At 45.1% G+C, this 23,078-nt stretch overlaps 1 protein-coding gene across 2 annotated transcripts in view; it reads right to left on the reverse strand.

Moving 5' to 3' along the window:
* Positions 1 to 722: 722 nt before the first annotated feature.
* AUTS2 (activator of transcription and developmental regulator AUTS2) overlaps positions 723 to 23,078 on the reverse strand; it is a 30,438-nt gene continuing 8,082 nt past the window's right edge. The window contains exons 4-12 of one of the 2 annotated variants that reach the window (XM_063146472.1): positions 21,451 to 21,546; positions 18,872 to 18,943; positions 18,021 to 18,050; positions 17,259 to 17,330; positions 16,600 to 16,741; positions 14,145 to 14,222; positions 8,275 to 8,358; positions 3,793 to 4,015; positions 723 to 2,365 (exon numbers count right to left, since the gene is read on the reverse strand). In XM_063146472.1, the coding sequence (XP_063002542.1) occupies positions 1,123 to 2,365; positions 3,793 to 4,015; positions 8,275 to 8,358; positions 14,145 to 14,222; positions 16,600 to 16,741; positions 17,259 to 17,330; positions 18,021 to 18,050; positions 18,872 to 18,943; positions 21,451 to 21,546 (2,040 nt within the window). In that variant the 3' untranslated portion in view covers positions 723 to 1,122. The remainder of the gene's footprint in view (positions 2,366 to 3,792; positions 4,016 to 8,274; positions 8,359 to 14,144; positions 14,223 to 16,599; positions 16,742 to 17,258; positions 17,331 to 18,020; positions 18,051 to 18,871; positions 18,944 to 21,450; positions 21,547 to 23,078) is intronic. The other variant, XM_063146473.1, reaches the window with a different exon arrangement.

The following is a 23,078-nucleotide window of genomic DNA, read 5'->3' on the forward strand; positions in this document are numbered from 1 at the left end:
ATGGAATCAGTTACCTAGGGAGGTTGTGGGCTCTCCCACACTAGAGGCCTTCAAGAGGCAGCTGGACAGCCATTTTTCAGGGTGCTTTAGGGTGGATTCCTGCATTGAGCAGGGGGTTGGACTCTATGTCCTTGTAGGCCCCTTCCAACTCTGCTATTCTATGATTCTATGACTTAGCTCCTGATTTGTAACATGTGAATCAATGCAGTCCAGGAGAGGCTATTAAGAGGATGGTCACAATCAAACTTCTGCAACTTAAAAGCGCTAGCAAGAAATGGTACACAACAGAAGATACCAAAAGGTTATTTTGTTGTTGAAGGAGAAGTCCTATATTTTGATGGCTCATTTCTTTATCAAAAAGTTAACAGGGTAGAATGAGTATGTTAGGGAACGTATGACTTTAAGTGTGTGGTTAACAAGACACCTTTGAGTTAGAGAGGCTTTTGTGAAAAGCCATAAAATTCATTGCATAGCTGAAGGGGTTTAGCTGTCTTATCACAACAGATGTGCCACAGCCACCTCAGTGGGGCATTCCACATGATTAAAAGTCAGCCAAGGGCATGGTTTAAGAAGTATTTATGTATTACGTTACTTAGCTTTTTCTATTTACATATTTACAAAGTAAAGCTTTCATCTTACCCAGTTTGCATATATGACCCATTACCCCACGATATCCTGCTTTTATTTAAAAACAGAACTCTTACACAGAGAGAACACCCCTGCCCCGGAAATCTATGGTTTTCTTCTGTCCATCCAATTCGTAGAGATTGCCACCAACATTTACTAGCGGAGAAAAAGAGAGAGAGAAAGAAAAAGAACTTTGCTTGTTTGTAGCCCAAATACTGCCTTATGTCGTCTTGCTCTGGAAGGAATTCAAAATGGCAGAAAGGAATAGGATACATAAAGGAAAACGCACCAACTTTTCTCCAAAAGGGTCGAAAACAATCGGTAATATGCAATTAGGCAATTTTTAAAAAAGCACAAAAGAATATCTTTGCACACTTGGGTCTATACAATTTGTACAATTGGGTCATAACCAAAGTCTACATTTATTGAGTAAGAAGACTGGATATATTTTAAGTCCACTTAACAATGTCCTTGCTTGACCTCGTTCGGTGGGTCTTATCGTGCTTCTATGTCCTTGAGCGTATGGGAAGGTGGCCTGTCCCTAATTTCTGTTGACAGAGGGGTAGTCCTTCGAGGAGAGCTAGGCCGAGGTCCCAGAGTGGAAATGAGAGGAGGAGGAGCACTCAGTGCTGCTGTGGGGGGAGTTTTATTGAGAATCCCATTCTGAAGTCCTGTTGGGGGGCTGACTCTGGGATAGTGCATGCTGGGTAGCCCCGGGGCGATTAACCGTGGGTGAGGCAAGTGGCCATCCAAGGCTGCTGGGTGAACAGAGTGAAGTCGTACGTGGTCGTACTCCTCCCTGAGCATATGTAACCTCTCCCTCTCATCTAGGTGCCCCCCCCTGTCATGCTCTCGGCGGGGGTCGACGGAAAGGGGGTGATGATGATAATGGTGATTGTGATTGTAGTCATGTGGCTCTCTGTCCCTGAAAGACCTCTCCGCATCATATAACCTCGGTGTAGAAAGACGGTGCAATGGGTCGTTCCTCAAGAGGAACTCTCTACCCAAAGGGTCTCTCCGGTGGATGTCCAAGTCTCTGTAGGGATCTCTTAACGGATCCCTTATTGGATCCCAGTGGAAAGAAGGGTATGGGAAACGTTCTCCCCCTGGAATCGGACTGATCCCCATAAAAGGTGTCATCATGTGAGTCCTCTCTAGACTGCCGATACTGTTCATGGCATGGAGGCCAGCGACCCCCACAGTCATGGGCATTGACACCAAAGGGCCTGGGTGAACGTTGGATGAGGGCATGGGTGGAGGCTGCTCAGGTGGTCGATGGGTCTGTGGTGCTTCGGGCGGGATGTCATGGTCTTCCTTCCGTTCCTCCTTCACTTTGACTTCGCTGGATTTCTTCAGGTTCTCATATGCAGGCTCACTCTTCTTCTCGGCTTCCCGGCTAGAGGTACTACTAGGCCTGGTGTTCTCCACAAGAGGTGGCCTGGCATAGGGTGAAGGTACCCGAGACATTTGTTTAGACTCTTCCAAAGGCCTGCTCTCGTGGTTTAGACTTTCTTTTTCAGAAATATAGTTGTCCTTTGCCTTGTGCTCATCGACGCCAACATCTTTTTGGGATTCAGAGTGATCCCTCTCTCGCTCTTTGGGTTTCTCTTTCTCCCGAACGTCTGAGTTCAGGTGGCTCTTGATAGGCTCAGCTGAGCTGCGGTTATGTCCAAGGGAGCTCACGGAATGGACAGGGGCGGGCGAAGGATGGTTGGAGTGTCTTTTCTCAATACTCTCCCTAGATGTAGCAAAAGTACAAATGTTAAGCATTGCGGGTAACTGTGGGAAGGAGAGATCGAAACTTGGTTTTGGGTCTTGCAGCACCCAAATTATATATCAGGGGCCCTCCATATGTTGTTGGACTCCAAGTCCCATCTGCCCCAGCCAGCATGGCCAATGGTCAGTGATGATGCAGTCTAACAACATCTGTAGGGCCACCAGTTCCCTACCCATGTTCTAGAAAGTTCAAAGCCTTCACCATCAGTCTATGACCCCCAAACCTAACAATGTTGGTTCTAGAAAAGCCCCCCCCCCGTAGAACAAAAACGGAAAAAAAACCAAGCCTCCCTTCTCCAAACTAAATGGATCTGTTTGAAGACAAGCATGCAAATTAAGACATGCAAATGGGACATGATGCGCAAATGATACTCAGAGCTCAACCCTGCACGTGTTTACTGAGGGCGTGTCTACACCAGCCATTTATCCCGGGATCGTCCCGGGTTCATCCCTGTGCATGCAAATGACACCCAGGGGATCCCAGGAGCAGGCAGGGACGACCCCTCCATTTTCCTGGGATAACCCTTAGATGCAGAAAGGGCCTTAGAAATAAATCTCACTGAGTTCAATTGGGCTGAGTACCAGATAAGTAGGCATGGGATTGCAGCCTCAGGCCTTAGCTAGACCTACCTGAAAGTGCAGGGCAGAGGAGGGGAGACCTTGCGTTGGGATTAATGCGAGATCTCTCCCCCGTTTACACATAAGGCGCGACGACCTCAGGAAGAGAGGTGTTGCGCCCGCCATATTTTTTTAATTTTTAAAGCGACGGCAGCGCACGAACGCTCGTGCGCTGAAGGCTAGTGTTTTCTTAAATTTAATTTGGTTTCCCTGCTCCCCTCACCCCGATGGGCGCAGTGCTCCTGAGGAGCATTGCGCCCCGTGTACGGCTTCCTGCTCTGCATGAGTAATCGCGCGGAGCCGGGTCAAACCGCGGAAACGGGCCACACGTTCCGCGGTCTCGTGCTCAGCCCAGGAATGCGGAAAAACCGGGCCCAAAGGGAAGAGCTTTATCCCGGGGCAAGGGAGGGACGATGCCTCCCTGATCCCGGGATCCCCTGTGTGTCATGTGGACGCACAGGGACGCTCCCGGGGTTCGTCCTGGGATATAGCCTGGTCTAGCTAAGGCCTCAGTCTCATATTAAAAGTCAGACTTTTCGGGGCAAGTTGAGTGCAGGAAATTGTCTAGAAGTCGAACATCTTCCAGATGGGAGAAATGCAGGCGCGGCGGGGGTGGGAAGCTAAATTCCGAGAAGGCTGACAAAGTGCTCATCTCGTTTTCCAGGCCACCCTTCTGAATCAAAAGCGTTGGGCTCATTAAGTGTTTGCCACTCTGCATGGCTCCCGCCCCACCTTTGCACTCAGCGATGGTCAGAAAGCGCTCTTCCATACCTTTCTTTGTCCTCTTTACTAAGAGAAGCGTCTCCTTTATCTACGTCTCTGTCTCGCTCATGAGCTGCAGCAGACGTACTGCGTTCCAGCTCCCCTGGCTTCAGCCAGGGCGGAGGAGTCGGAAACGAAGGAGGAGTTCGGTGAAGACGGTTCCAGGGCTCATGAGGGTTGCTAAAATTCTGGATACTGGGGCAATCCTTGTGGCTGAACATAGCATTAGGTGCTGAAATGGTGAAGTGGGGAAGGGGGAAAAAAGCGATATTCTCAGTTGATGGTACTTACCAAGCAAACACAACTTTTTTTTTTTTTAAACACAGCACTCAGAGTTTAAAATGAATACACATTATGGGTAGCTGGAAAAGGAAAGGAGATTAATAGATAAGCGTTAGCACTTGGCCTTAACAGTGGGAAGGCAATTGATTTAACTGAGGGGGAGTGCAATATTTCTGCCCGAAAAACCAAAAACGAAAAAAAAAAGAGCGGTTGGATGAAGAATTGTAAGTGACGAAAAAGAATCATTTTAGGTCCTCTTCCGAGTGCCTACTCCGAGGGAAAGTCGGAGGGTGGCAACAAGGGAGAGGGCCTTTTCAGTGGTGGCCCCCCAATTACGGAATGATCTCCCCGACGAGGCTCGCCTGGCGCCGACATTGTTATCTTTTCGGCGCCAGGTCAAGACTTTTCTCTTCTCCCAGGCATTTAACAGCATATGCGGAGTTAGTTTGTTTTTAATGGACCCCAGAATAGCTGTTTTTATAAGCATACTGCTGTTTTTATGTTTTTATGTTTTTGAACGTTGCATATTTGTTTTTAATGTTTACTGTTTTAAACTTTTGTAAACCGCCCAGAGAGCTTCGGCTATGGGGCGGTACATAAATGCAATGTAAATTATTTATCGCCAGTTTTTTTGGTCAAGAAAAACAGCATTCGAAGTGGCCCACAAAATTCAAAAAATGCATAAGAACAACCCAAACCTAGAAATATTTGACATTCTCCACGTCAGGCATACGGTTCCAGGGGCAAACTATTTTTAAGACATTTGTACTCTGTTTCTTCCAGTTCTCTCTTTTTTAAAAACAGTTTTTGAATTTTATTACACATACAATAATCACGTTACATCAACTTAATATACCACAATAATAAAATTAAAAAACTAGATAAAGTAATATAGAACTATCTCGTGCACCCCCAATGGACTCCAAACCTCATCAAAGTCATTTCGTTTCAATAATCCTCTCTTAACTTTAATACTACACGTAAGTTTGTCATTAATAGCTATATCCCAGACTTCTTTGTACCATTCTTCTATTTGATAATCCCTTTGTTCCTTCCAATTCCTGGCAATTATTAATCTAGCTGCAGTTAATACATTGTTTATTAATTCTTTACTATTTTGTGTACATTTAACCCCTTCATGTATTGATAACAGTGCTGACCTTGGCCCTAACTTAACCTTCCATCCCATTATATCATTTATCGCTTTGAAAACCATTTGCCAAAACCTCTGAATAACTTCACGTCCACCACATATGGAAATAAGTGCCTTTTTCCTGATAACCTCTCCGACAATATACAGAATACTTTTTATCCATTTGGTGTAGTCTTACTGGTGTTAAATACTACCACCATACCATCTTCCAGTTCTCAATGAGGAGCTAATACAGTGCGCAAAAATCAAAATTACCAAAAATACATGAAAAATTATCAAGTACAATGAAAAAATAAACATAATCATGGCAGTTTCTGTAGCATCAGAAAAAGATCACAGCAGAATCAACTCAGCAGGGACATAATAAAAACAGCAAATCCCAAAGGCTCTCCGGAGCAGACTTGTTTTAATAAGAGCGTGGAAGATTGGGAGAAAGGAACCAGGTGAGATCCTAGTGGATCTCTCCTAGATCCTAGTAGAGATTCCTCCAGGTGAGACGTAATACCCATTCATTATTCCCAAAAAGAGGAATTCTGTACCTATGGACCTTTTTTTTAAAAAAAAAAAAATGACCGAATTCGTTTCATTATTGCTTTTACTGGGTTTTGTTTTGATTTTAAGACATTTTGGAGGTCTTGGGATTGAAAGGTGGGGTACAAAATACTTCAAAACACCAGCGTCGTCCCCTGCAACACTTTGCCCCAGGTAAAACAACCCAAATCAATCACTATTCCTGCTGGTGCCCTCCACGCCCCCAGGGATGCTTTTGACTCGTGAATTACTAGAACAAAAGTCTCCCACAATGAACATTTGTGGACTGTTCAGATCAACACTATAACCGTGTATAAATGGCAGTGGGGCAAGACATTTGCCGGGAGCCCCTAAGATGAGGCTCTCCCACACTAGAGGCCTTCAAGAGGCACCTGGACAACCATCTGTCAGGGATGCTTTAGGGTGGATTCCTGCATTGAGCAGGGGGTTGGACTCAATGGCCTTGTAGGCCCCTTCCAACTCCGCTATTCTATGAGCAGCCCAGAATAGATCAGTGAGGCTGGGGACATATTGTCTAGGGGTTCTTGAGATGATCTTAACAAGGAAATGAAGGTTCAGATGGCTCAGTTGATGGGATTTTTTCTTCATATACAGCCAAATGCACAGTTTCTTTTGAACTATTTGGTCTAAAGATGAGTCAGACTAACACACATTCCTTGATTTATGATGTTCCCTCTCAGAAAACTCTTTCCGCAGCCTACAACAGATCCAAAAGCAATGTGGTCAACTCTGTCTTGGGCCTTAGCTAGACCTAAGGTTTATCCTGGGATCATCCCGGGGTCATCCCTGTGCATCTAAATGACACACAGGGGATCCCGGAAGCAGGCAGGGACGATCCCGGGATAAATCTTAGGTCTAGCTAAGGCCTTGGACAGCTTTTCTTTTCCACCTCAGAAGAGCAGGTCCCTTCCATGACCAAATGAAATACTGGACGTGACCTTCCAGTTTTCAACTGGACGTGAAGATCTATCTTATCGTTTTCACAAACATGGCCTTTTGCCCTCTAGTGGTTAAAGTCACCTTTCCAAAAGTTGTGAATTTGACTTGTATGATTACATGCAAATCCCCTTGTATACAAGTCCTTTAGCATAACCTCTTCTTTATTTTTATCGCTTGGGAAAGCACCAAAATGTTCCAAGGTTAACAAGACGTTCATAAAAACAGGAGTGCTATTTATGTTAGATCACCTAAACGTGGAGAGAAATCAGCTGAGTTTGGAATTTTGGTCGTTTTAGAGTCAAAGATCAGGGCTTCTACTTTAAAAAAACCAAAACTTAAAGATCTATCTATATACAGTAGCTATCTATCTATGGCCTTAGCTAGACCTAAGGTTTATCCCGGGCTCGTCCCTGCCTGCACCTGGGATCCCCTGTGTGTCATTTACATGAACAGGGATGACCCCGGGATAAACCTTAGGTCTAGCTAAGGCCTAACTCTGTTATTCTAAACTTTAGATTCTCTCCAGAGATGTCAAACTAGAGTATCCAGGCCATGTTCCAAGTTAATCCAACTTTTTTTACATGGGCAAATTGACACATGTAGCCTCTTCCAATGGATTTGAGGAGGATGAGTCAAGTCTAAGAATTCCTTACTGCGAATCCAGACAGTGGCTTCCTATAGACGGGCTTTCATATTGTATTTTATATCACGTCTTTAGACGGTTTGTTTTCTACTTCGAATGGTTTTCATTTCTGTGAACCGCCCAGGGAGCTTTGGCTGTGGGGAGGTATAAAAATGCAACAAATAAATAAATAAATAGATAAAACAAATCTTTAGTCCCTTAAACAGGTTCAAAAGGGGTGCACTGAATGTGTACAAGTATGTGGTGTGCCTGTGTGTGTTGGGGACAGTCCGGGCCCCAACATCTGAGTGTGTCCGTGGCCTTAGCTAGACCTGCCTATTAGCCCATGATGGAGAGGGGAAGGTCTCGTCTTTAACGCGAGATCCCTCCTCTGTTTACAAGCGATGCACGACAACCTCAGAAGGACCGGCGTTGCGCCCGCCATTTTTTTATTATTAAAACGCTAGCAGCGCACGAACGCTTGTGCGCATAAGGCAAGGGTTTTTTTTGGAATTTAAATTACTTTTCCCGCTCCTGGGCAAGGCTGATGGGCGGGAACTCATGACAAGAGGGTCTCCCCCACACCCTCCGGATTATGTGAAGTCTTCTAAACCAAATCAGCCTCATCTATGGCTTCATTTGGGGTGGGTGGGTCATGCTACACTCAGCCTCACCACTTTCAGACAGCACGGCTCCTGCGTACAAAAATCAACCAAAAACTCCACGCACGCGGAACGCTAGCATATTTTGGGGAGGGGGGGGGGAAGAACCCCGTGCTGGTTTTCGAAGGCACACCTCCGTTAGAACTAGGCCATGGGAAAGGATTTCGAGAGGCCAGAGGGGCCCCAATCTCTCGCTTTTTGTGCAGATGTGCGCCCTGGCTGAGCAGCCTTGATGATAGTCTGAACCAAAGCCCACCAGAGCTGGTGGAGCGTTTACTCACTAACGGCAGGGTTCCCGAGTCCCCCGAAGGCATTGCCGCTCACAGCTGCAAGACTGGTGAACGTCGTGGGCCGATTAAAGGTCTCTGAAACCAAACGGAAAAATGCTAATGGGAAGGGAGTCTTGGTCAAGGGGCTCCCGAAGAGGTCTTCTGTCACTTTGGTGCTTCAAGAGCTCCATTGGCTGCTGGTGGCTGCTAGGGTGCGCTACAAGGTTTTGTTGACCATGTATAAAGCCCTGCATTGCTTGGGTCCTGGATACCTGAGCGCTCGCTTTTCTCCTGTGTCTCACCATTGGCAGACTCACTCTCAGGAGCAGGGCGCCCTGATGGTTCACCGCTACAAATTGGAATGTGCCGGGGCCAGGGCTTTTTCAGTGGCTGGTCCTCGGTTACGGAACACTGTGCCACTGGAGATTAGACAGGCTCCCACTCTCAATTGCTTCAAACGCCTTCGTAAGGCGTTTTTATTTTCACAAGAGTCTGGGGAGGGGGTGGTTTAAATTGGGGTTGAGGGCTTTTAATGGTTTGAGGGTGAGGGGTTTAATGGAATTGTCTTAATGTGGGTCGAGGGTTTTAACGGAATTGTTTTATATGTTATTGTAAAGCGCCTCGATGCCAGAAATGGTGAGGCGGCGCTATAAAAATGCTTTAAATAAATAATAATAATAAATAAGGGAGTTACCTACAATAGACTATTATTGCTACCCATGAGTGTGTGCAAAGATAGGCAGAGTCCTGGATCCTGGGATCCTCAGACAACTTGGGCGGATGAACTCTTCAGATGGAGATCGTTCCATGAACTGATGCTATCGTTCCAGACCAGTCTTCTACCCTCACAGGCACCAAATAAGGGATTTGAGGATTCTCTCCAGTTGTACTCCATTCCTGTCCTTTCTACTAGGGCTGTGCACCGCCTCAGATCCGAACCCCAAATCTGAAGCGAATCGGGGTGATTCGGACCCTTCCGAAGCGGATCCAAGGCGGTTTGGGCGAAGGCTGAGTTGGACCGAAGCTGAAGCCAATTGGCTCCAAAGCTTCGGGCACCCAGAAAACTCTGAGTTGCCTCAGTGGGCCTGAATCTTGCGCCTTGGCTTAGGTGCCAAGGTGGGTCAGGCACCCCGAGGCAGCCCCGAGGTGGAGCGGGGCTGCTTTAGGGGCTCCGGATCAGCCTCCAAGGTGGATCAAGGGGCGGCTGCATAGCCCTAATTTCTACTATCTCTTCGATTCCACTCCGCTTGTCTTCTAGTAGGAATTCCAGATTCTGGAATGTCCATAATGGGCAATGTTCATGACACTATAACAAAGGAAGCAGATTTTCCTAAAGAAAACAGATTTTCTTTAGGAAACTGTTCTTTAGGATAGATTTTCCTAAAGAATATATATCTATATTAAAAACTCTTTCTTCTTTTTGATATTGCACATTCATACAACAGCAGGAAGAAGAAGAAAACTCACAATTAAAATCTAGGAGACCAGTAAATAAAGAGGGGGAAATAACCCACTTAAATGATGACCATGCCAGAGCTCTCACGGGTAGAAATTCCCCCTTCCAGGGGTTAGTCACTTTAAACCAGACAAAGGCACTTGCATTGACAAAACCCAAGGTTTTGTTAATTTTTTTCTTCGACCAAGGTCACAATTATAGCTCTGCAGACTGGTTTAAAAGAAATAGTCAAAGGCACCAGGAGGGGAAAAAAAAACACCCGATAAATTAAGTGCACAGTCTAGCAATACAAACTGGGGGGAAAACTAGATTGTGATGTGAAACAGGTTTGCTTCAGAAGCAGAACCTCAAAATAGGGCAAAGGATTTAGCAGAGGTTGATTCCATTAGCACTCCTAGTAATTCCGAAATCGTTCCCCTGTGCGCTTGCAGTATTTCACACTGGCTTTCAGTCCATTTTTTAGTACAATTCAAAATCTCGGTGTTTACCCTTAAAGCCTTAATGGCACCTCCCCTAATCTGGTGCTCTCCAGATGTTTTGGACTGCAACTTCCAACGTTCCTGGTCATTGGCCATACTGAAATCGAAGCCCCAAAACATCTGGAGCAAATCAGGAAGGGGATCACTGTTTCAATGGTTTGAGACCCGCGTTCCCAAAAGAAGGCCTGCATTGAGCAGGGGGTTGGACTCGATGGCCTTGTAGGCCCCTTCCAACTCTACTATTCTATGATTCTAATCAATATGGATGTGAACCAAAGGCCCCTATACCATCTGAGCTACCCCTGGGGACCCCCTGCCACCTGAGGTGAGACAGGACACACCTCATTTGCAGAGCTTGCCCCCCAGGGGGCAGCTGTTTAAAATTGTAATTCTACTTACTAGGGATTAAAGACCATTGAGCTCAATGGGACTCACTTCTGAATAAACACGCTTTACGGTTGTGCTGCTAATAATGCCTTTTTAGTACCAAAGGAACGCCTTTCTATTTTTCTAGGCTTTTATCATCTGGAAGGACGTTTTATAGATTTTTCCTATAGCTTTTACTTTTGTTATTTTTGCTGATGTTTATTATTATTATTATTATTAGCATTATATTCTCATTTTTAAAATCGATTGCAAATCATCCTGTTAATTGTTTATTGAAGGGCAGATTATGGCAACCAGCTTGATTGATAACTGGCAAATAGAGGGAGAAAACGTGGAGGCAGTGACAGACTTTGTATTTCTGGGCGCAAAGATTACTGCAGACGCTGACTGCAGCCAGGAAATCAGAAGACGTTGACTTCTTGGGAGGAGAGCAATGACAAATCTCGATAAAATAGTTAAGAGCAGAGACCCCACACTGACAACAAAGGTCCGCGTAGTTAAAGCAATGGTATTCCCCGTAGTAACCTATGGCTGCGAGAGCTGGACCATAAGGAAAGCTGAGCGAAGGAAGAGAGATGCTTTTGAACTGTGATGTTGGAGGAAAATTCTGAGAGTGCCGTCGACTGCAAGAAGATCAAACCAGTCCATACTCCAGGAAATAAAGCCAGACTGCTCACTTGAGGGAATGGTATTAAAGGCAAAACTGAAGTACTTTGGCCACATAATGAGAAGACAGGATACCCTGGAGAAGAGGCTGATGCTAAGGAAAGTGGAAGGCAAAAGGAAGAGGGGCCGACCAAGGGCAAGATGGAGGGATGATATTCTGGAGGTAACGGACTTGACCTTGGGGGAGCTAGGGGTGGCGACGGCCGGCCGACAGAAAGCTCTGGCGTGGGCTGGTCCATGAAGTCACGAAGAGTCGGAAGCGACTGAACGAATAAACAACAACAACAACAAGAATAATGAAATAAAATAGCACTCCTGGTTATTTCCTCTCCACCATGAAGTTATATCTGAAGGGCTGTCGCTCAGAAGATGAAGCTGATCTATTTTCGGTTGCGCCACAAGGGGGAATTGCAGAAAAGCAAATTTCAGCCCAACTTAAGGATAAACTTTCTCATGGTAAAGACTTATTCTACAGCAGAAGAAACTGCCTCAGGTCTCGTTGGGTGGTGTCTCTCTGTCATTGAACGTTTTAAACAGGAGCTGGAGAGCAATCTGTAAAGGTTGCTGTAGCGGCATGGTTCCAACTTCAAAATGATCAAGTGATCCTATGCACTTAATTATTTCCACAAGGTATGACCTTCTGAATTTAGGTAACTGAATTGAGCAAAAATCAACGGGAATTGATAATCAAGCCTGCTCTTTTGGGTGTGGAAAAGTTCACAGGAGGAGAAATCTCTATGCGATTTAATCACAGTGAAATAACCCTATACATTTACTATTTAAAAACTTGCTATACACAGTGCATTTTTTAATAATACAGTCCTGAGCATGCTAACTCAGAGGGTAGCATGCTTAGGATGGTATTATTCCTAAACAAACTTTCTCAGGGTTTACTCCTGAGTAAGGCTGTTTAGGAATGCATGATAGGAACATCGGATGCTGTCTTGTATTAAGTCAGACCATAGGTCCATCTAGCTCAGTATTGTTGACACTGACTGGCAGCAGCAGTTTCCGCCAGGATTCTTTCCTCACCCTACGTGGAGAAGCCAGGCATCAAACCTGGGACTTCCTGCATGCAAAGTCCATCACGTGATCACGAGTAAGGACATATAATCATACCATGATTTTTTTGATGGGATGAAAAATTTAAATAGGGATAGAACAATTCACAAAAAGTTGGACGTCATCTTAAAGTTGTGTTTAAGAATGGCCCAATTGGAATGTTCATACAGAGTCCGAGCTCTCGAATTAAAGGACTTTGGGCTTGTCTGTACGTGGAGTAACTTTGGGGTGGCTACTTTGGCCTCAGCAAGACGAGGGGGGGTGGAGGGCGACCCTCTTGTGATTTTATGATCGTGAGATGGTCGCCCTGGTTTACACGCGGCGCGCAACATCGCGGCTGCCATTTTGTTGTTTTTAAAGGGGACTGAGCACATGAGCACTTGTGTGCAGGTTAGTGGGCTGTTTTTTTTTTTTAAAAAATACTTCCCCTGCTCCCCCCACCCCACCCCTGAAGGGCACAGAACTCCTGAGGTGCTCTGTGCCCAGCTTCTCATGGTTACTCGTGAGGAGCCAGGACAAACTGCGATGGCGGGCCACACTTTCCACGGCCTCGGGATCATCCCGACACCACGGAAAAACCGAGAGAAAAAAGGGTAGGGTGATATCCCGGGGAAAGGGAGGGAACGTCCCTCCCTACTCCTGGGATCCCCTGTGCGTCATGTGGGCGCACAGGGATGATCCCTGGGATCTCACCCCAGGTACATCTTGCCCCAATCTGTATTCGCAATGAGTGTTGCCATCTGGTCAGTAAAATGGAGTAGGCAAGTCATAGGTTCAGGCCTGGCCCGTTACTCTACGCTTACAGCTTCAATAAAACATTGCTTCTTCTCCCCCGGTTGAGGTCAAGACCAATTTGCCCAGGTCAACCCTGTATTCATTATCCATTATTTATTACAATGACACCCCACCTTTCTTCCAGGGTGGAACTCAACAGTGTACACAGGGGTTCCGAGGCTGGTTCCCCATCCATGCACCAAACAGACCCAGACCTATTTAGCTGCTGCACTGCAGGGGCCAGATTGAAAACTGGAACAAGGAGGTTTGAACATATAAGACCGATACTGGCCCACTTGCATTGGTTGCCTATACGTTTCTGAGCCCAAATCAAGGTGCTGATTTTAACCTATGAAGCCCTACATGGCTTGGGACCACAATACCTGACGGAACAACTCTCCCGACATGAACCTACCCGTACACTACGCTCAACATCTAAAGTCGTCCTCCGAGTGCCTTCTCCGAGAGAAGCTCGGAGGATGGCAACAAAAGAGAGGGCCTTTTCAGTGGTGGCCCCTCAATTCTGGAATGATCTCCCCGATGAGGCTCGCCTGGCGCCGACATTGCTATCTTTTCGGCGCCAGGTCAAGACTTTTCTCTTCTCCCAGGCATTGAACAACATATGCTAAGTTTGTTTGTTTGTTAATGGACCCCAGAGCTGTTGTTGTTTAAAATGGATACTGTTTTATACTGTTGTTTTTATACTTTGGATGGTTTTAAATTTTGTATACTTTTTTTTTTAATGTTCACTGTTTTTAACTTTTGTAAACCGCCCAGAGAGCTTCGGCTATGGGGCGGTATATAAATTCAATAAATAAATAAATATTCACGATCCGTTATTTATCACACTGATATTCCACTTTTCTTCCAGGGTGGGACTCAAAACAGTGTAAACATGGGTTCCTAGACAGGCTGACATCCATGCATTGAACAGACCCAGGCTTATTTAGCTGCTGTCTTCAGACCCAGCCTTAAACCGTATGGAATGCTCTCCCATCTCATAGGCTCTTCATCACTTTTGCTTGGCGGTGGAACACACGGGGTCTACTTCTACTTACCTAAATGGGCAGCCGGGCTTAGAAAGTTGCTGTGATGCGAGGGCGGGCCGAAAGGGGGGCCGGCGGGGTGGGCAGCACCTACCAGAACAAATTCAGAAGCAAATAAAACACATACACACCCTGTCACCAACTGAGTAGGGGACTTAGAGGACACTCACATTGCGAATCGCACCCTAATAAAAAGACCTGGGCTTCTAGGACTGAGGACCGAAAAAACCAGGACTTCCTCCTCCTCCTCCAGAAATACAGGCTATACGTTCTTGCTTTTTTAACGGGGGTAAAAAAAAAGGTTTCCTGAATGCATTTTACGATGCCGCTGGAATTAACACACAGGCTTGTACGCGTACACAAATGTTCCGAAGCAAATAAGACTAAATTTCGAATTACAACAGCCCAGATGCTTTTTCTTCTCTCTCTCTTTCTCTCTCTCTCGGTCTTTTCTCTGATTCCATGTTCATGGAACGCTAGAACCCTTCCTAGGGTCTAGACCCGTGATAGGGAACCTTTTGCGCTGGGGCTGAATTTGGGCCCCCAGACCTCCTTCTCTGCTCCTCAAAGGTTTCCAGGAAGCCCCCTTCCCTGAAGCACCCCCCCACACACACTCAGGGCCAGTGGTTCTTGCCAGAACCACCACCTCAAGGCATGCTCCTTGGGGCAGTGTGTCTGTTGGTGCTCAGTTTGTTTTAACTGACCCCAGAAGTTGTTTTAAAATGGTATTGTTGTTTTTATGCTTTGGATGGTTTCAAATTTTGTATATTTGTTTTTAATGTTCACAGTTTTTAACTTTTGTAAACTGCCCAGAGAGCTTCGGCTATAGGGCAGTATATAAATGTAATAAAATAAATAAATAAAGGCCACAAATTGCCTAGCCCTGCTCTAGACCAAGAGCAAGTTGTCTTCTTGGAACTATCCAAAGTCCTGAAATTCGAGCTTGACCTTAAAAACATAAGAAATGCCCTGCTGGATCAGACCAAGGGTCCATCTAGTCCCGCACTCTGTTCACACAGTGGCCAGCCAGCCATCGGCCAGGGATGGACAAGCAGGACATGGTGCAACAGCACCCTCCTGCCCATGTTCCCCAGCAACTGGTGCACACAGGCTTACTGCCTTGAATAGAGGAGGTAGCACACAGCCATCAGGACTAGAAGCCATGGATAGCCTTCCCCTCCAGGGATTGTTCCAACCCCATTTTAAAGCCATCCAGATGGGTGGCCATCCCTACAATTTTTGTGAACTGCCCAGAGAGCTTCGGCTATTGGGCGGTATAAAAAAATGTAATAAATAAATAAATAAATAAATACATCTTGTGGTAGTGAGTTCCATAGTTTAACTCTGCGCTGTGCGAAGAAGTACTTTTTAAATTTGTCCTGGATCTCCCACCAATCAGTTTCAACGGATGACCCCGGGTTCTAGTATTTTGAGAGAGGGAGAAAAATGTCTCCGTATCCACATTCTCCACACCAGGCATAATTTTGTCCACCTCAACCATGTCTCCCCTCAGCCTCCTTTTCTCCAAACTAAACAATCCCAGTTGATGTCACCTTCCCTCGGAGGGGAGATGCTCCAGCCCTTTCATCATTTGAGTTGCCCTTCGCTGCACTTTTTCCAGCTCTATAATATCCCTTTTAAGGTGTGGTGACCAGAACTGTACACAGTATTCTAAGTGTGGTCGCACCATCGATTTGTATAAGGGCAGTACGATCCTGGCTGTCCTGAATCTTCCACCAATATCCTTTTTTAGGTGTGGTGACCTTACCTGCTCCCGTACCTGACTAAGACACCCTCAAGTATCCCTCAGGCCTTGTGGAGTCCCATTCATGGTCAGGACGGGACACCCTGATGCACGTTTGCACAGCCCTTTCAAAAGTGCTCTGGCAATACTGATCACCCTCCCTACCACACCTGTTTCATTACCAAACAAGTAACAGATAACTGGCTGCCTGTATGTTTCCGAGCCCAATTCAAGGTGCTGGTTTTGACCTATAAAGCCTTACACGGCTTGGGACCACAATACCTGACGGAACGCCTCTCCCGACGTGAATATACCCGGTCACTACGTTCAACATCTAAGGCTCTCCTCCGGGTGCCTACTCCGAGAGAGGCTCGGAGTGTGGCAATGAGGGACAGGGCCTTTTCGGTGGCGGCCCCCAGACTATGGAATGATCTCCCTGACGAGGCTCGCCTGGCGCCAACGCTGCTATCTTTCCGGCGCCAGGTTAATTCCTCTTTGCCCAGGCATATGGCGGCACATCTTAATCACCCACATGTTTAGTTTTTTAACGGTTTTTAATGCTTTATGGGTGTATGTTCTGTGTTTTAGAGTTTTAAATTTTGTATACTTGTTTTTATCTCAATTTTAGAACTTCTGTAAACCGCCCAGAGAGCCCTGGCTATGGGAGCAGGATAGAAGTGTAATAAATAAATAAATAAATAAATAAATAATTTGCACACTCACTGGCTGCAGAGAAGAGAGTTGAAGGCCGGGCTAAGTCATGAGGATGGTGGATAGCCCCAAAGAGACTGGGACCCGGTGGCCTACTCAGAAATTCAGGTTTCAGGCCGAAATCCAGTTTATGGGGATCTGACTGCATCTGTTTCTGAAATAGGGGTGGGTGGGGAATGACACACAATCATGAATAAGACATATTTTTTTTAGGAAGGCCTACTGAGAAATATTGTTAGTGACTTTGCTGGTGGGAATAAGTCCCGGTATAGTTTCACACGGCCGCAGGTGAAATGCTTTGGAGACCAAGGAGACTTCAGAGGTGAAAGGAGCATTCACTTCTAAAAAAATGTGGGCTTTTTGCCAGGGGGCTATCATTCACACACAAGGCCGCTGTAACTTATTCATACGAAATGGAAGTCAAGAAATCAACATCCCTGGCTCGGGAACCCATGGGAAGCTACCTTAGACAAGGCCGGACTATTCCACACTCCTACTGACGGCGGATCTCTGATATCTCAGCCCTTCCTGTCACACGATCCTGATAACTGGTTAAACTTGGGACCTCGTCTGCGCAAAGCATGTGCTCTGTCGCTCAGCTATAGCCCCGCCCCGTAAACATGTTGGTTTGCATCCTTCTAAGATGGTCCCACCTGCCCAAAGGGACTCACCTTGACTTTCTGTTGATGGTGATATATCTGCCAAGCGATATGAACATGCATCGCGCACCATTTTCCGGGTTTCTACAAAAGAAGCAAACGCAAGAGGTGACGGAAATGATCCGCATAGCTATAAGATCAGTACTGCTGGAGCCTGATTTGAACATTGTTGTGAGCGGTGTAATTTTGGTCCTTTTTAACCCTTAATGGTTAAGGGACAACAATTTGACAACTGAAGTGAAGGACATTCAACATTATTTGCGGCAATGCCCTATCTATACATCCCCTAGACAAAAATTCCTCAATAACATTCTTCGTTATCTTTCCGACCGATCTTCCCTTGAGCAAATCTGTATCCTGCTGGCTGGCAATAATGTATTTATTACTGATCTGGTGGCAAAATTCGCCTTAGCTGCAAGCAAGTTGAGAACCAGGCACCAAAACTCTCAACACGTTTCATAATGGAGAACTGGAGATTTCGTTCTGGTGTCTGTACTGATCTAGTTCCCCACTCGCAAGTTCTTAATGTACGTTAATATGATTTTTATCTTTATATTCCATTTGTGTTCATTATTTTCATTTTACTTTAAATGATCCATTTTTTAACTTACTTATTTTAGCTTATCGTTTACTTGTTTTCGTGATGTCGCATTGTGATGGCTTATTGCTTTTAGCAATAAAGATTTCATTCATTCATTCATTCATTCATTCCTTACTAGTAATTCATTGGGAAAGGTAGACAGAGAGGTCAAATAAGACTTAGCACCTTCTTACCCTCAACATGGGCCTGAATGGATCTGTCAACTGCAAAGAGAGAGAGACAGAGAGAGAGAGAGAGAGAGAGAGAGAATGAAAACTCTTGTCATTCAAAAAGGTATTCATCTCATTGCCACATCTCCAGTGCTTCATTAGGAATGGGGAAATTAAAAAGGTTCGCATTTGTTTATTTCATACGCAGTTCTTTTTTCAGAGCCCAAATAAGCATTTCCTTTCAACCTGAGAGAGAAAAGACGAGAAAAAGGGCAACGAGTGGGTCTTTTCGGTGGTGGCCCCCCGACTGTGGAACGATCTCCCCTATGAGGCTCGCCTGGCAACAACACTGTTACCTTTCAGGCGCCAGGTCAAGACTTTTCTCTTCTCCCAGGCATTTAACAGCGTTTAACAACGCTAAGTTTGTTTTTTAATGGACCCCAGAACTGTTGTTTTTAATTGGATGTTGTTGTTTTTATACTGTTGTTTTTATGTTTTTGATGGTTTTAAATTTTGTATACTTATGACCTAGGGAGGTGGTGGGCTCTCCCACACTAGAGGCCTTCAAGAGGCAGCTGGATAACCCTCTGTCAGGGATGCTTTAGGGTGGATTCCTGCATTGAGCAGGGGGTTGGACTCGATGGCCTTGTAGGCCCCTTCTTATTCTATGATTCTATGATTGCAAGATGGACCGCGTGCCTCTTGGGTTCTAAATGCGGGACTACACCGAGTTAAGCTCAAAGAGCATAACCATTTCGCGGGGATTCAAGGCCACAGCAATTTCGGGCCAAGAACGGCTGAATGCTTTAACCTCATTAGAATGTATAGATGGAATGACACTAGGTTTTAAGAAGCTGTACAATTTGAGAACTCACCCTGGGATCTTTCTGAAGAAGCGTATGTGGGACAGCACCAGGCCTCGTTGCAACATCAATAGGATTAGAAGTCTACAAGTGTCAGGGACAGACAGATAAATGCACACAGAAATAATAGTAATATAAATGCATGTGCAAATTTAGACAAAGCAATCAATTCTGCAGTAAGTCAGAATGTCTTTAAAAATGACGATGACAACAACAGTTTCTTTGCTATATTATAAAATACCGAGGAACGTCTTTTGCGGAAAACCCCATATGCTGCCTACTTTCTTGTCATTCCTGCGCCAGGGACCTTTTTTAAAAAATAAATTAAAAACATTCTAAGGCCTCTGCAATCCTATATATGCCAACCTGGGGAAAAAGGCCCATTGAACACAATGTGACCTACTTCTGAATAGACGTGTATCTGGACAGCAGTGTTAGCCTTCAAAAAGCTGTTGCAGCCTGCTAAATTGGTTTATCCCAACTTTAACTTTTTGATAAGCTGTCAAGATAACTTTTGTTTCAGCTCTGTTGGACTTCACAATGTCTCCTTAATGAAGGTTGGTCAAAACTGGCTAATCGTTGGAGGTGTCATACAGTTAATGCTTCTTTTATTCATACGTTTTGGAAATGTCCAATAGTTGCCTCCTTTTGGGAAGAACTTACTATACGGATAAACTTTGTATTGGAAAGCTCTTTAATATTTTCTGATAAACACGTTCTCTTAAATTATTTATCTGCTTCTTGGAATGTAATACCTGGGCCATGTAAATGTATTTTTTATTTTTTTTTGCTCTATCTTGACTGCTAAAAGACTGATTGTACAATACTGGAAAGATAAAAGCTCACCATCTATAACGCAATGGATTGAAGACCTAAGAACAAGTTGATTAATGATATTTGAAAGAGTGGTATATAGCAGTGGTTCCCAATTGGTGGTCCGCGGACCCAGGGGGTCCGTGGCCCCATTCCCATATTCAGCATTCATTTCTGGAGTCTACTGATGATGAATTCCTACCAGAAGTAAAATATAACATCACTGAGCACCTGCGTGATTTAGCGACTATCTTCAGAGATTACTTCCCTGCACCTAATCCTGAAAACTCATGGAGAAGGAATCCTTTTGAATGTGATGTACAACTAACAACTCTCTCTGCGGAAGAGCGAGATGCACTTGTTGACGTGACTTGTGATGGTTCGTTGAAATCATTTTTCAAAGAATATAGACTGGACCAATTCCGGGTGGCGGTTTTTCCTGATTATAAGAAGTCAGGTGAAAAAGCTTTGAAACATCTCGTTCCCTTTTGTTCCACATATCTTTGTGAACAAACATTTTCGACATTTTGTTATGTGAAGAACAAGCCTAGAAATTGGCTTGACGTTGATCCAGATTTGAGATTAAAAGTAGGAAATATTGAACCGGATGTGCAAGGGATTGTTCGGGACAAAAAGAGCCGGGATTTCTCCCATCACATTTAGGTTTAGTAGCTGCTCAACAAGGTCATAATTTGTTCAATTGTAAACTAGACGTTAGTAAAATTTAATTCGTCTTTATATTCCTAACTAAATCATTGTCATTTTTGCGTGGTAATATCACCCATTTTATGGTCTGTTTTTTAGAATACCTAAAATCCTTTGCTTATTAGGGGCTACCCCCCATCTTCTCCAAAAAATTGCTTCGCACAGGTAACTACCATAGAGATAACATTTTTTTCAAAAGGAGGGGGTCCATGGCTTGGCATTAGAAAAACAAGGGGTCCCCAGTACATAGCTAATTGGGAACCACTGGTATATAGGCAACATTTGCGGATGGACTTATATTTGTATATTTGGTCTGCCGTTACTGAAGTTTTCCTTCATTTTTTTTTTTAAAGATAAAGATTATTGTAATATTTGAAACGGAGGCCTTTAAAGTACGTAGTTACACTTGCGTTTTTGTTTGTAGGGTTTTATTTAAACCTATAATAAATAAAACATTGATTAAAAAAGGCAGTATCTTGTGTCCCACATTGATCTAGAGAAGGAGGGGGACATCCAGTAGCCGTATTTATTCATTTTCAGCTGGCACAGCAATCTCCAAGTGAATAAAAAGTGCTTCTGATGTGTGTACCAGTTGCTGGGGAACATGGGTGGGAGGGTGCTGTTGCACCATGTCCTGCTTGTTCATCCCTGGCCGATGGCTGGTGGGCCACTGTGTGGACGGAGTGCTGGTCTAGATGGACCCTTGGTCTGATCCAGCAGGGCACTTCTGATGTTCTTATGATAAATTACTGGTGGCAAAGACTATCCATGGCTACTAGCCCTGATGGTTGTGTGCTGTCTCCAGTATTCGAGGCAGGAAGCCTGGGTGCACCAGTTGCTGGGGAACATGGGCGGGAGGGTGCTGTTGCACCATGTCCTGCCTGTCCATCCCTGGCCGATGGCTGGTGGGCCACTGTGTGACCAGAGAGTTGGACTAGATGGACGCTTGGTCTGATCCAGCAGGGCTCTTCTGATGTTCTTATGATGCACCCACGCACCTGCTGTCACAAGAACTAAAGCCACGATCTCATGTCCACAAGAGGGATAAGCACAAGAAAAACCGTCTCATTTACCTTGGGTTGAAATGCTCCTTGCAGTGAACCAAAAGGACCGGTTGGAGGAATCATAGGAGGGATCCCTGATACCGCGGGAGGGTAGGAGTGGAATAACTGTGACAAAGGGAAGAGAACATTAGTGAATAAACTCACAATTTTTTCCCCTTAATAGATGTTTAATAATTTCAGCAAAGGAAAGATGGAGGCAGTTCATAACTATGTGATTTATGTGAGCGCAGCTGTTAATAACTTGATGAACCAATTGGGCGCAATGATTATGGACCACTGAAGGCCCGATTCAAAGTGCTGGTATTAACATTTAAAGCCCTAGACGGCTTGGGGCCAGGCTATCTGAAGGAACGCCTCCTCCCGTATGTACCTGCCCGGACCCTAAGGTCATCCTCAGGGGTCCTTCTCCGTGAGCCCCTGCCAAAGGAACTGAGGCAGGTGGCTACCAAGAACAGGGCCTTCTCCGCTGTGGCACCCCGGCTGTGGAATGAGCTCCCTAAGGAGGTTCGCTTGGCACCTACATTGTATGCTTTTAGACGTCTTTCTATTCTCTCAGTATTTTAACAGTCTATAAATTAATTTTAACTTTGCTGTTTTAACTCTGTATTTTTGCATTGCTGCTGCTTTTATCTTGGTTGTGCTTTTAAATTGTATTTTATAGTATGGTTTTATACTGTTTGTTTTACGCTTTGAATGGTCTTAATTTTGTGAACCGCCCCGAGAGCTTCGGCTATTGGGCAGTGTAGAAATGCAATCAATCAATCAATCAATCAATCATTACATTGGGTATTTTTTTCCACAAATAGGCAAAGGAGAAGTTGAGAAGTCTATGAAAATATGAAGGGGACGATCATGACGAAGAAAGGGTACACTGGACATCCGTAAAATGCAAGGGAACAGGAATGGCAGATGATTTGCGTGAAGATAACAGATTAGTTAAAAACAGACATAGGGAAAACAGAAATGATTCGGCATGGGGCAAAACAATGGCACATTATAAGAAGTCAGATACCTGCGCAATATTGTATTACAGAAAAAGTAGAAGCAATCGTAAAGAACTGATGCTAAACGAAGCTTGATTGTCAATTGCGTTAGACGTAGCAGTTGAACAATATGAACAGGGGAAATTTGTGCCACCAGGCAGGACAGGACTACTTATTCCCCAGGGGCCGGGTTGATCTTTGGCTCACCTGGCGGAGGCCAAATGATATCAGGGCTCAGACCATCCCTCACCTATTCCCACCCCTGACATCATAGGGGAGTTTCTCCACGCAGACGGAGGCAGGAAGGATGGTTTCATACCTTTCTCTGCATGGAGGAAAAGGAAGTATCTTCTCTACTGCTAGAAACCTCTGCTCTTATTTTTGACTGGTGATATCATGTCTAACCCTACTGCCCCTGTTTTGGGAGATGTTTCAGGTAATCAATCAGACTCAGATTCGGAACTAGAGGAGGCGGCGACAGACACCAGCCAGCCTGGACCAGCGGGGGAGGAAGCTCTCACGGGCGATTCCCCAGCTGGGAGTCAGCCCTCTCCAGAGCTTATCTCCTCAAGGCCAAATCCTACACACTCAGTGGGAAATGAGGTTTCTTCCGGAGGAGAGTGTCTTGACAAGCTAGCTGATGCTAGGGTCCGC

The sequence above is a fragment of the Elgaria multicarinata genome, chromosome 22 (assembly GCF_023053635.1).
Source record: "Elgaria multicarinata webbii isolate HBS135686 ecotype San Diego chromosome 22, rElgMul1.1.pri, whole genome shotgun sequence".
Lineage (NCBI taxonomy): Eukaryota > Metazoa > Chordata > Lepidosauria > Squamata > Anguidae > Elgaria > Elgaria multicarinata.